Source organism: Podarcis tiliguerta (assembly GCF_965153285.1).
Source record: "Podarcis tiliguerta genome assembly, chromosome: 2".
In the NCBI taxonomy this organism is placed as follows: Eukaryota; Metazoa; Chordata; class Lepidosauria; order Squamata; family Lacertidae; genus Podarcis; species Podarcis tiliguerta.
The window spans coordinates 46189969-46202259 of record NC_139535.1 but is presented as its reverse complement, the minus strand read 5'-3'; the positions used below and the strand labels follow the sequence as shown (position 1 = coordinate 46202259).

The window sequence follows — 12291 nt, the reverse complement described above, 5'->3', positions numbered from 1 at the left end:
GAGTAGTCCAACGCAAACAAAAGACAGGAGCGCCACTTCTTACTATGCTATATGGTGTGGAAAATGTTTGCTACTTTTTTTTGGGGGGGGGGAGGAATAAAAATAAAAAGCAACAAATGTTTTCCATGCCAAATAACATATATGTTTTTAAATGTTTAAAAAAAACTTCAAAACGCACTGTGCGTTGGAAAACCAGTCAATGCTTGCATGGGGAACTTGGGACTGAGAGCTACATTCCTACAATAATAAGGGACTCACATTGGAAGATTGTCCTAAACCTTTCTTTCTCTGCCACTATCCCTCCAACCAGCAACGTGGGGAGGCGGGGAGTGGGGTACAAGTGGACTATATTTACATTGGCAGAGCGCATTTTCGAACAACAAATCTGAATTTTCGCACGTGACCATGTTGCCCCCTTTGGGGTTTGGGTGGGCACGTTGCTTCCCGAACTAAAATCCTGGATTTCTTCCTTATTTCCAAGGAGCAGCCACTTCTGCGTCCATGGACACGCGTTTGACGCTTGTAAGCGCTGCTGCCTTCAATGCGGCTTTGTGCAAAAGCGAGGGTGCACCGGATCGATCGATGCCTTCATGATTTCCCGAACTTTAGTAATAAGCAACTAATCAAGACTTAATCAGTTGTTGTTGGCCCAACTACAGTATACGACTCTCAATAACTTAATATTTTTCCACATGAGATAAAAGAAAATGGAAGAGTTCTTTTCTGGTCTTCCAGTGCAGAGTACAGAAGTACAAGAATGTAAAAATATTAATGTAAATTCCCATTGCCCCCCCTCCTCCGTATTTCATGTGTGCATGTTCAATGAAATGGGTTCATATGTTGGATTTTGAATAGTTGTGATGGAGCCAGAGCCATAGCTAGGTGATCTTGCACCCCTGGCAGAACCATCCAGATTGCACCCCCTAGGCAATGTGGCACAGAAAAAAAACAGAAAAACAGGGCCTCCACATATCATATAAAAAACCCTCTATTTAAAACCTTTTCTTATGAGGCAATAATTGACATTTTTATTTATGGAAATATTTTTAGCAGATTTTGCGCCCCCTCCCTTCCTGCGCCCCTGGTGGGGCCTTCCTTGCCACCCCCTAGCTATGGCCCTGGATAGAGCGCATTCTTCTCTATTATTTTTAAAGAGAGCCATGAGTTGCTGGTGGCGTGTGCTATCTCTTCCAACCTATTGACTAAGTTTTGATACACCTTTTTCACAGCTGCTGCACACTGGGTTGACATGGAGCTATTCATGACCTCTCATTCCTGGTCACACTCCCTGCTAGTCTACACTCCATGAACATACAGTATATGTGAAATTAATATATTTTGCCCCAATAAGTATCACTTCACCCTTGTTTACACTGAATGGGCATTTGCCATTTTGCTACCCATTAATTAATCGTTTCAAGAGGTCCTTTCAGAGTTCTTCACAATCTCAGGGCCCCCATACTGATCCCACACCTCTCCATTCTGAGAACTGCCCCATTTATTCCTACTCTCTGCCCCCCGTTACACGGCTCTAAAAGTGAACCATTCACAGTGGGACCAGGTGTTAAACAGGGATGTGTTATCGCCCCAACTCTATTATCTTCATTGCCACGATCCAACACACTGCCGAAGGGAAACTCTCCACCGGGATAGAAATCATATATCAAAGAGATGGAAAGCTTCTTAATCTGAGTAGGCTGAAAGCAAAGAGTAAAATTACCATAACTTCCATCATAGAGCTTCAGTATGCTGATGACAACATAGTGTGTGCACACTCAGAGGACGACCTCCAAACCACCCCAAATATCTTTACAAAAGCTTACAGAAAGCTTGGCTTATCGCTCAATATCCAAAAAACCAAAGTGCCGCACCAAGAAGCACAAAACAACCCCTCTGCAGCACCACAAACCCAACTTAATGGTGTAATGTTGGAAAACGTTGATCACTTTTCCTACCTGGGCAGTTATCTTTCCCCAAATCTCCTTTGAACTTTTGAATATATGTCTCTTCACCCTTTCACACACATTCAGGTCTTCTATGATTTATGAAACTACTTCTTTATTTTATCTAATCTCTTCACCCTTTCACACACATTCAGGTCTTCTATGATTTATGAAACTACTTCTTTATTTTATCTAATAGGCTGAAAAGTTTAAAAATATATGATAAGATAAAAAGGAGAATGAGAAATACCGAGATAAATTAAGAATGAGCCAGACCTAATCCACAGTAATTGTATTTTGCTGCAAGAATCTATGTGTTGATGACAAAATGTGAGAGATGTAAGAAGGGCCTGTATAAGAAATGGAAGAAGAGAAATGATAAAGGAAGAGTATACATGAGTAGCCAACAGCTGCAAGAAGGTAAGGCAGGCCAAAGCTAAGAATGATCTCAAGCTTGGAAGAGAGGTTAAAAATAATAAATAAGGTTTCTTTGGCTATGTTTGAAGCAAGAGGAGGAACAAGCAAGTAGTAGGTCCCTTGCATGGAAAAATGCTCCAGGGTGACAGACTGGCGCAGTGGGCTCCATTCACCCTGCGTGCCCCGCCATGTAAACGCTCCTTGCAAAGCAACTTGGAGAGGGCACATGAGGAGGATGCAACATCCACAAACCCTTTGATCCCAGCCCTGCCTTTGCGAGGCTGGGGTGCTTCTCATGCCGCCCACCCTGAGCAGCTTTGAGAGGTTGGGATCTGAAGGACTGGCTACGCCCTGTACTAGGTGGTAAAATGAGGCCTGCTTAGGTGGATTTGTAGCTGGTTGACTGACGGAACCCAAAGAGTGCTCACTAATGGTTAATTATCATCCTGGAAAAAAAGTGACAAGCAGGGCGCTGCAGGGTTCTGTCCTGGGTCCATTGTTGTTAAACATCTTTATAAATGACTTAGAGGGGTCAGCAATTTTTTTCAGCAGGGAGTGGTCCACTGTCCCTCAGACCTTGTGGGGGGCCAGACTATATTTTTTTTGGTGGGGGGAGGGGAATGAACAAATTCCTGTGCCCCACAAATAACCCAGAGATGCATTTTAAATAAAAGGACACATTCTACTCATGTAAAAACACACTGATTCCAGGACCATCCGCAGGCCGGATTTAGAAGGTGATTGGGCCGGATCCGATCCCCAGACCTTAGTTTGCCTACCCATGATAGATGAACATGAAAGTGCAGTGAAGATTAAAATGTGTGCATATGCCTGTTACAAGACAGAAACATGTTTGGTGCCTTATTTCTGAGTGTGTATCCTTTTCCAGCCTGTGTGCACAACTGATATTTAGTCTGCATTTAAATTATCAGTTACTGGGGAATCTGCATAGGAGGGTGCAATTGTGCCCATAACATGCTGCGGGCTTCTTCTAATTATTTTTTATTTATGGTACAGAACAATTCCCCGCCTTTGCCCCACAAAGGGGAAAGAAGTGTAAGTAAGCCCTTAAGTACAGCCATGATCTCCTAATGCCCTGAGAAAATGGGAGGGTGCAGAGGAGGGAGGTAAAGGGCTTTGTTGGTACAAGAGTTGTTAATAAATGCTGACTTTGCTCTGAACTCTGCATTGTTGTGCTTAAAAATACCCGCGACAGAAGTTAAACTACTCGACCTTTTTGAAGAGGTTGAGCGGAACTTGATGCAGTGTTTAATGATATGTACCTATATGGCAGATTTCTGTAGCTATGGTGCTGGAGGAGACTGTTGAGAGTCCCATGGACTGCAAGAAGATGAAACCTATCCATTCTTACGGAAATCAGCCCTGAGTGCTCACTGGAAGGACAGATCCTGAAGCTGAGGCTCCAATACTTTGGCCACCTCATGAGAAGAGAAGACTCCCTGGAAAAGACCCTAATGTTGGGAAAGATGGAGGGCACAAGGAGAAGGGGACGACAGAGGACAAGATGGTTGGACAGTGTTCTCGAAGCTACCAGCATGAGTTTGATTAAACTGCGGGAGGCAGTGGAAGACAGGAGTGCCTGGCGTGCTCTGGTCCATGGGGTCACGAAGAGTCAGACACGACTAAACGACTAAACAACAAAAGTCCAACAACACTCTGTTGTCAAGATGAACTTTTTTCCCTTTGGAGGACTGGGCCAACTTCATCAGTGCCCTCCAACATTGTGATTTGGAATAAAAATAGGTTGCCAGCATCTTTGTAGGATGATGACCAAAGAACCACCTCTCGCTCTACACCCACACACAGCCTCTCACATTGGTTGAGTATGAGAAAAAGGAAATAATTTTAAAATATTTGTAGGAACACGTAATTAAAAAAAAAAGTGGGTAGGAATGCAAGCTGAATTAATATTTGTCTCCTGTGGCTGTAACGTAACTTGGAAAAAATACAGCCTCATTCACAGGAAAAGGAAATGAAATGATTTCATTGCAGTTTCTGAAGATATTGATGTAATTATAAGACACACTAATATTTTCCAGATGAAGAGCCAAATGAGTCTATGAAGTTGTTTCACAAAATGCTCAAAGCTTCTAAAAGATCACGATGACATTTTTTTCGGTTCAAAAAGCGCACTGTGTATTTACAAAATGCAAAGCTTTTTCAGCAAGATAATGAGTGCTTGTTACTATAAGTTAAATTAAATAGTTCAAGTGTTACAACAATGCAATTATCTTGGTGCTCCAGACAGAGCTTAGCACAACCTCTGAAAGGCTGGAACAATTATTTGAGACACTTCATGCAATATTTGTTCAGCAGTTCAAATTCAAAACAGACACACACAAGGTGAAGGAGAAAATATGCAATAATACAACCACTCCAGTTCATCCTCTACAAATAATTACTGCATTATTTTCCTAGAGACTGCCTCCTGACTTAAGTGACCTGTTTCCTACGACTCTGGGATGGAAGTGTAATGTGAGGAATCCTGCCAGTTCTGGTCCAGCCTTTAGAGATAGAGAGATCCACACCATATATTTCAAGCATATGGTTTCCCCCAAAGAATCCTGGGATCTATAGTTTGTTAAGGGTTCTGGGAATTGTAGTTCCATAAAGGATTCATTGGGGGAAGTCACATGCCTATGGTCACACCCATGGCATACGTTTAAAGCTCATGGCTTCCTTCAACGAAATAATGGCATTAACAGGAGTAAACTTACAGTATTTACATCTACCTCTAACTCTATGGCAGGTTTAGTTTTGTATAACACCCTTATAACTAAGTTCACTGAGTGGTTTGTGTAAACATTGAAAATGCAAAGTCCAATCCATATAACTTACATAACAAACTCTAAAACCAATTATGAAACAATGACACAATGGAGGTAAAACAAGCATTAACGTTAACAGCTAAAAACAATTTAAAACAAGTGGAAAACCAGAAAAGTGTACTATAAGAATCTGAATGTACTAGACAGATTTATTGATAGCTCGCCTCACCATCGTTGTCAGCAATAAAAGGCTTGGTGGCTTTCACTGAGTGTTTTGAAGACTTCCTGGCCTCCTCTTTGGAGGTGTTGTTTTCCTCTCAAGATTCTCTTCTGGTTGTGTGTGAATGCCTACATATGCATGAATGTACGCATTGGTTTGCAGAGGTTCTTTGTCTTCCTCAGTATCTTCTTAAACAATCTTGGTAGTCGTATACACCATGTGGAACACTCCTGTCAATTGTCAAGGAAATGAACAACTGACTTATAGAAGACATCTGAAGGCAGTCCTGGATAGGGAAGTTTTTAATGTGTGATGTGTTACTGTGGTTTTATAATTTGTTGGAAGCCGTCAAGAGTGGCTGGGGAAACACAGTCAGATGGGTGGCATATAAATAATAATTTATTATCACCATCCAACAATGCAGTTTTGTTCTAAGCAAGATCAATATTTTCAGTGTCTTCAATCCATAATTCCATGCTGAATGTACATGGTCATGGAATTATTTAAGTTGTGAAGATGCTCTGATATGCACAAACAGAACCCACTGAAGCAAATTAAAACTACTAAGTGTCTTCTGCCACCTTTAATACAGTACAGTGGTACCTCGGGTTAAGAACATAATTCGTTCTGGAGGTGAAACTGTTCTTAACCTGAGGTACCACTTTAGCTAATGGGGCCTCCCGCTGCACCGCCATTTCTGTTCTCATCCTGAAGCAAAGTTCTTAACCCAAGGTACTATTTCTGGATTAGCGGAGTCTGTAACCTGAAGCGTCTGTAACCTGAGGTACCACTGTACTAACAGATTTATGATGGAGTAAGTTTTTGTGGACCACAGTCCACTTCATCAGTTCTTTTTCCTCAAATAGACCAGCATGGCTATCCCTACAGAAATGGAAACAAATGGGGTTTTTATTGAAGAGGGGTTTTTATTATGTAATTGCCTTATTCATTTTAACACAGTCTGATACCTGGACTGTTGTGTTTATATTCTCAGCAAAGTCAGGAATGTACATTGTTTTCTTTTCCAAGCATCTTACTTGATTTCCTGCAATTTACACTCCAAGGCTCAATTAATTTTAGCCAGTGTTTGTTGTTTTATTACAGCAGTGAGAGGCCAGAGGAGTGTTTCCTTACAATTTAAGCTCACACTCATTAGGAAGCTTCATGCTGTTAACACAATGGCAGACCTGGTTTTGATCTGGCATTTGTATTCTGTTAACTTACTTGCTATATAATGAGGAAATGCAATGCCAAACGTGCTCCAATACTGCGTGTACAGAAATTGGTTTCTAGGGGACAGGACTTTTGCACCAAAAGGTTGTCTTAAATCAGAGATAATGGTTGGCTAAGGATGGGGTAGATTTGGATGGAGCAGAATAAGCAGAGGCTTCATCTGGACAAAACAGAAGTACTGTCGCGTGGGCGGGGAGTAGTTTTGACTACTGCCATGCATTCTGTGTGGGGCTTCCCTTATGTCTGGTCTGGATGCTGCAACTAGTGCAGAATGCTGTAGCCAAAGTGCTGAGGGATCTGCACAAGCTGCTGTTAGCCAAGTCAGCTTTAAGGTCTTGTTACTTGTGTGTAAAAGCCCAAAACAACTCTGGACCAGGTTACCTGAAACAATAATTTCCCCTCCCTTCTCCAGTAATGACATGTCCCTGACAGCATTTGATAAGGTTTGTTGTACAAGCCAACTCCTTAAACTTAGGGTAAGGAACCTGTGGCCTTTCAGGTGTGGTTGGACTAAAAAACTCCCATCATCACTGATCTTTGGCCACAGTGGCTGGGGCTCATTGGAGCCCAACAGCACTGGGAGGGCCACAAGTTTCTTACCTGGAGTATATTTTTTGTTTTACCGCTTGTATCCTATGGATTGTGTAAAACTACATTCTAAATGAGAGGCGGCTAGCCTGTGACCTTCGAGACTCCCATCTGCCTCTGGCAACATGGCTGACATATCATCCCTGATCATCAGCCATGCCGATTGCAGCAGAAGGCGATCCAACAATGGCTAGAGGTCACAGGTTAGCCGCCCCATAGGAAACCATTGATTTGTCTGTCCTCTCCAGCTGAGACATAAACAGTCCCAATTTGAGCCCAATGTCTCGCAAAACAGGGCTATTTGTTTCTACCTTTTGCATGCGATACTGCAGTGGTGGTTTTTTTGTTTTTGTTTTAAACAACACAAAATGAGATTTCCAAGAACTGAAGTGGCATAGTAATTTTATTCATTTAATATGAAAAATATAAGTGCTTGCAGTTCTACAAAGGATGAGAAACTGAGTGAGTTCAAAGTGATTTATTTGATTTCCCACATAATCACAGTTATAGTTTTACAACGATAAGGTCTGATACTACTTACAAACAATGCATATTAAAATGAAAGCACTCCTTCCTTCCCAACAGTTACAAAATGGTCTGAAGCCTCCCATAACAGAAGCTTTTCATGAGCATGATGTTTCTTGAGGTCTTTTAACAGTCTGCATTCAAGACCTAATTCCAACAGTTTAATACAACGCAAGGCTGGGATTAAAGTTCCTAGCAGGAGACAGGTACTGTATGCAACCTGAAAGTGACTGCAGACTTATATTAATACTAATTTACACACTATGTACAATTTAGAGAATTAGCTATTCTCCCTACTTGGTCCTGCTTCGCTATCCTTTCCCTCCCTCAAAATTTTATCTTATTATTGGTCAAGTTTTTTTTCTTTAACTATATACACAATTACTCATTTTTGCAGGCAAGATGTGATGATATTTTACAACGGAAACAGCAAAATGCATGCTTAACTGCAGTAAACACACAGCTTTATATGGAACAGCAAGTCAACATGTAGAGAGTCATTGTTTAAATAGCTGCTGACTGTCTTTCAGCTCATTTTAAAATCAAGAAACAAGAGGCTTCTGCTGCATGCAGTGCTTGATGGGAAAATCATTCTACAATGTTATGCTTGAAGACTTCTTTTTAGCAATACAAGACGTACATTATATTAGGATTACTTTTTTTTTTACATTGTTGTACATTTCATTCTTAACTTAAAAGGATTAAAACAAATACATTTTTTACGTTGTCCCAGAAAAGATATTTTTGCAAGGTTATTTAGTTTTTCTTTTAACTTCAAATTGTTGCTTTTACCTAGCCATACTATTCATGGGAATAAAGACACATGGTTCAATAGTGTTTTGTATGGATTTTAATCAATACGGAAAAACTAAGAAAAGCTTTCCGGTAACTGCTTTCCCCCTGCTGCATGCTATAAAATTTATTTCCTCTAACTGCACATAGAAGCTAATGATGATTGCTGTCATTTTCCCAATCTAAGAGAAACGGTTCTGTACTCTTGGTCTATAAAAGGGATTCTGGCACCTTAGACTGCTCCTCTAAAAATAAGTGAAGTGTGGAAAAGTAATGCTGGTTACAGGATGTTCTTATCGAAAATACTTATGGGGGGGGGGGAATGAACCTCCTTCGGTATTCATGGAACGTTGAGATTCATGCACTTCATGTTTCTAACGAATTCACTCTACTTATATGTTCCATATGCATATGGCAAGAAAATAAAATAAATAATAATATATAACCTTCATTTTACGGAATTCATATGAATCATATAAGGATGTTTGTATGTGAACTTAAAACAAGCAACAGTATGGGAGTTTAAAACCTTACATGGGGTTCCCTAGGGCATCCAAATTGTATAAATAGATGGGCAACACTAAAGTACTTTTGTGCGTGGCCAATATTAATCCGTCAAATGCAAAGCAACGTGGTTGTCCAGTGAATGTGTTTTTGAGTCTGATACATGCAGAATATGCAATGAGCGACAACACGGGGGGAAAGTATCCCACCAGCTACTTATCTTTTCTGGAACAACTTATAAATTACAGTTAGACTCTACTATTGGTACAAAGGTCTGAAGAAAAGTCTACATATTTAAATATGTCATTACTTTACTTCAACTAATATAAACAGTAACACTGATATATTTTGCAAATATACAATATGTAGAGTGTAGCTTTAATACTATTAACATTAGATGACATGCAGACAGTTCTATTATCCCTCATAAGGACAAACAATGCTTAAACTGCAAGGAACAACGAGCCTCAGGGGGCTGCTGAGATGAACCCTCTTCGGTAATCTGCCTGGATGACCATCAATTTGACTTTTATTACTTTCATTTCATATGTAGTTAATTTATGGGGGGGGGGGGGACAAAACAGGAAGTATTGCACGCATAGAAAATAACAGACAAATTTAAACAGCAGACTAAACTCTAGGTGGTTGTTTTTGCTGAGTGGAAGTTAACAGAAGTAATTGGTTTTTAGTTTTGCTGGTAATCATGATATAATCCATAGCAAGAAGGAGAGGGAGAGAAAAAAACAAAACAAACTGGAGACATCGGGAATCACCAATACATAAGAGTCATCTTCATGTATCACTTCTACATTCCGAAGCAACACCGTTTTTGTGTTTTTTTGTTTTACCCATCTCTCACTGGAACTTTTCCTTCCTCTTCTTTTAAACCACATTCACAATTCTGCTGGTGTAGTTCTGCAGTTCCTTTTGTTTCTGCCAGTTAGATGTACAGTCCTTGTGACTGGGGTGGCTCAAAATGCTGAAACTACAAAGTATTCTCCATGTATGATTTCTTTCTTTTTTTTTTTAAATTTAAAAAAATAGGATTTAGGGGGTACAAAAAAATCGCATACGGGTTTGCGAATGACTCGTTACAACACATAAGCAACAACAGCACAGTTGGCTCTTACGAGATGTCTTGCGACTTAACTGGACCATGACAGTTCGAGCAAAGACTCAGCCTGCTGAGTGCTGGGATAAACTAACAAATGTGATGAAGAAATGGTGAGAGAGTCCTGCTGCCAGCACATGGCTACATGGAATTACAGTTATAAAAAATCTGTACTAAAATAAGCCTTCAAGTTTCAGATCACTTTCATATGGAAAGGCAAGCCTGAACCGCAGTCTATTTTAACTGAGATAAACTGAGTAAGTTATGGTAAAGTGGCAATGTGTCTGGAAAGGGATGGATGCTTCTTGTTTTAAGGTCTGAGATGAATGTTTATGCCGTGTACGCAAGTACCTTCCATTTAAATCTTCATGTGAGTTTATTAAAACATATATGAATATAAAAGAAGAACTATGGATTGTGTAAGTTCACAGTTATCACAGCCTTTAAAGTGTCTAAGAATCGGAGTAACCAAAAGGTAGAGACAGCCCTTAACAAAGGGGGTCTCATGTTGCTACTGTATAGTTACTGCATCTTAACTAGTTTGCTTACCTGAAATAGTAGAACAGTTATAATACTGATTAAGTATATTATCTTGCTAATAAAATAAGGATTTGTACAAAGCAATATTTGACTACAACAGCTAAATGCTATGTTACTTGGCACACTTTGCAATGATTGCTTAGAGATATTTTTCAAAGTCCAGAGAACTTTTAATGAGAACACTGAAATGCCTGGAATTTGTTCCTAGTTTTTTGGTCTACACTTTCATTACGCTGTTCAACTACTGTACTGCCCTTCTATCAGTAAATGGAATTCCTGGTAAAGTATATATTGCTAGCTTTGTGGACTGCAAAAGTTTTGTTGTAAGCATAAATGTTAACTATACAGTATATATATATATGTATATATTTATATATTTATATTATATAAAGTTTACTTACGTACTTTCATCAACCATATGAGGTCTACTTTTTTTGCCCATTGACAATTAAGGAGCAAGAATGCAACACTTGGTTCTATTTCATGTTTTTTTCCTTTTATTTTGAGGTTATGTTTTCATTATGCATTAAAAATTGTCATGGGGGGTGGGTGAAACGAAAGGTAGCATAAATGTTTTCAGCAAGCAGCATATTTTCAAGGCTACTGGAGAAAAGGAGGGAGAAGATCACCACTGAGTTCAGTTGTAAGACCAGAACTGATCAAGCTAACGTGAGTTGTTCTATTGAATCCTTAAGGCAAAGGAGTCAATTAAGTTGTTTCTGGCTTGTGTTTCATTTTTATTTATTTATTATTATTAAAAAAACAAACAAACCATTCCAGTTTTATAGGCTGCTTCTGCTTCCTGTAAGTGCCTGTCTAGAGCTACAATTACTGGCAGAGGAGTTTGGTTCTAGACTATTGTGCTGATGCCGCTATGTTTGGGCTTAGTGCTGGCTGAACTAGAAGGGGGCACCGGCTGGCCGTGGTGATGTGGCGCGTGGGAAGAGTGTACGGGGTGAGGAGCGGGTAATGGAGGATGGGGGGCATGAGAATGTTGCGAGTGGGAATGCGGTATGTAAGAATGCTGCGAATGCGCTACATGCTGCGAGTGCGGCACGTGGTGGTACTGGTGTGGGTGCTGGATATGCTGGGGTGGGTGGTAGTGGTGGTGGTGATGGTAGGGAGGCGGGTTCTGCATGTGGCAGTACTGAGAATGGTGGGTGTGCACTTGTGCCTGGGTCTGCCCCTCCGCTGGCCCCGCGTGGTGCAGGGCGGAAGAAGAGTGCTGCGAATGCTGCTGATGTGAAAGTATAGGAGGGTGAGGTGGGTGCTGTGACGGGCCAGTTGCTAGGTGGCCTTGGGAAGGCTTTCCCCTTTTACTACCAAATAAGGACCCTAGTAGTGAGGAAGAATTAGGCATAGTCTGGTGGTGAGGGCGAGATGGACACTCTCGGGTTGATGTAGCTCTTCGGCGCATATGAGGACTGCTAATGATGGACCCCTAAAAAGAAATTAATAGAAATAAAAATTAAAAAAACCTTAAAATATGTGTAAAAGAAAAAAGTTCACAGCGACCATCATGTTTTCGTTGAAAGCTCATAGGGATAAATTGCTGTATGACCTAGAGGAGATGTCTGTCTGTCTGTCTATGACCTAGAGGAGATGTCTGTCTGTCTTTCTGCCAATTTC

General features: G+C 40.5%; 1 protein-coding gene across 25 annotated transcripts in view; it reads right to left on the bottom strand.

The window, feature by feature from the left end:
- Nucleotides 1–7653: 7653 nt before the first annotated feature.
- Nucleotides 7654–12291, bottom strand: part of IQSEC1 (IQ motif and Sec7 domain ArfGEF 1) — a 306001-nt gene continuing 301363 nt past the window's right edge. For 19 of the 25 annotated variants that reach the window (XM_083420791.1, XM_083420786.1, XM_083420804.1 and 16 more), the window contains one exon: nt 7654–12103. In XM_083420791.1, the coding sequence (XP_083276917.1) occupies nt 12090–12103 (14 nt within the window). In that variant the 3' untranslated portion in view covers nt 7654–12089. The remainder of the gene's footprint in view (nt 12104–12291) is intronic. The other 6 variants (XM_083420790.1, XM_083420792.1, XM_083420793.1 and 3 more) reach the window with 1 other exon arrangement.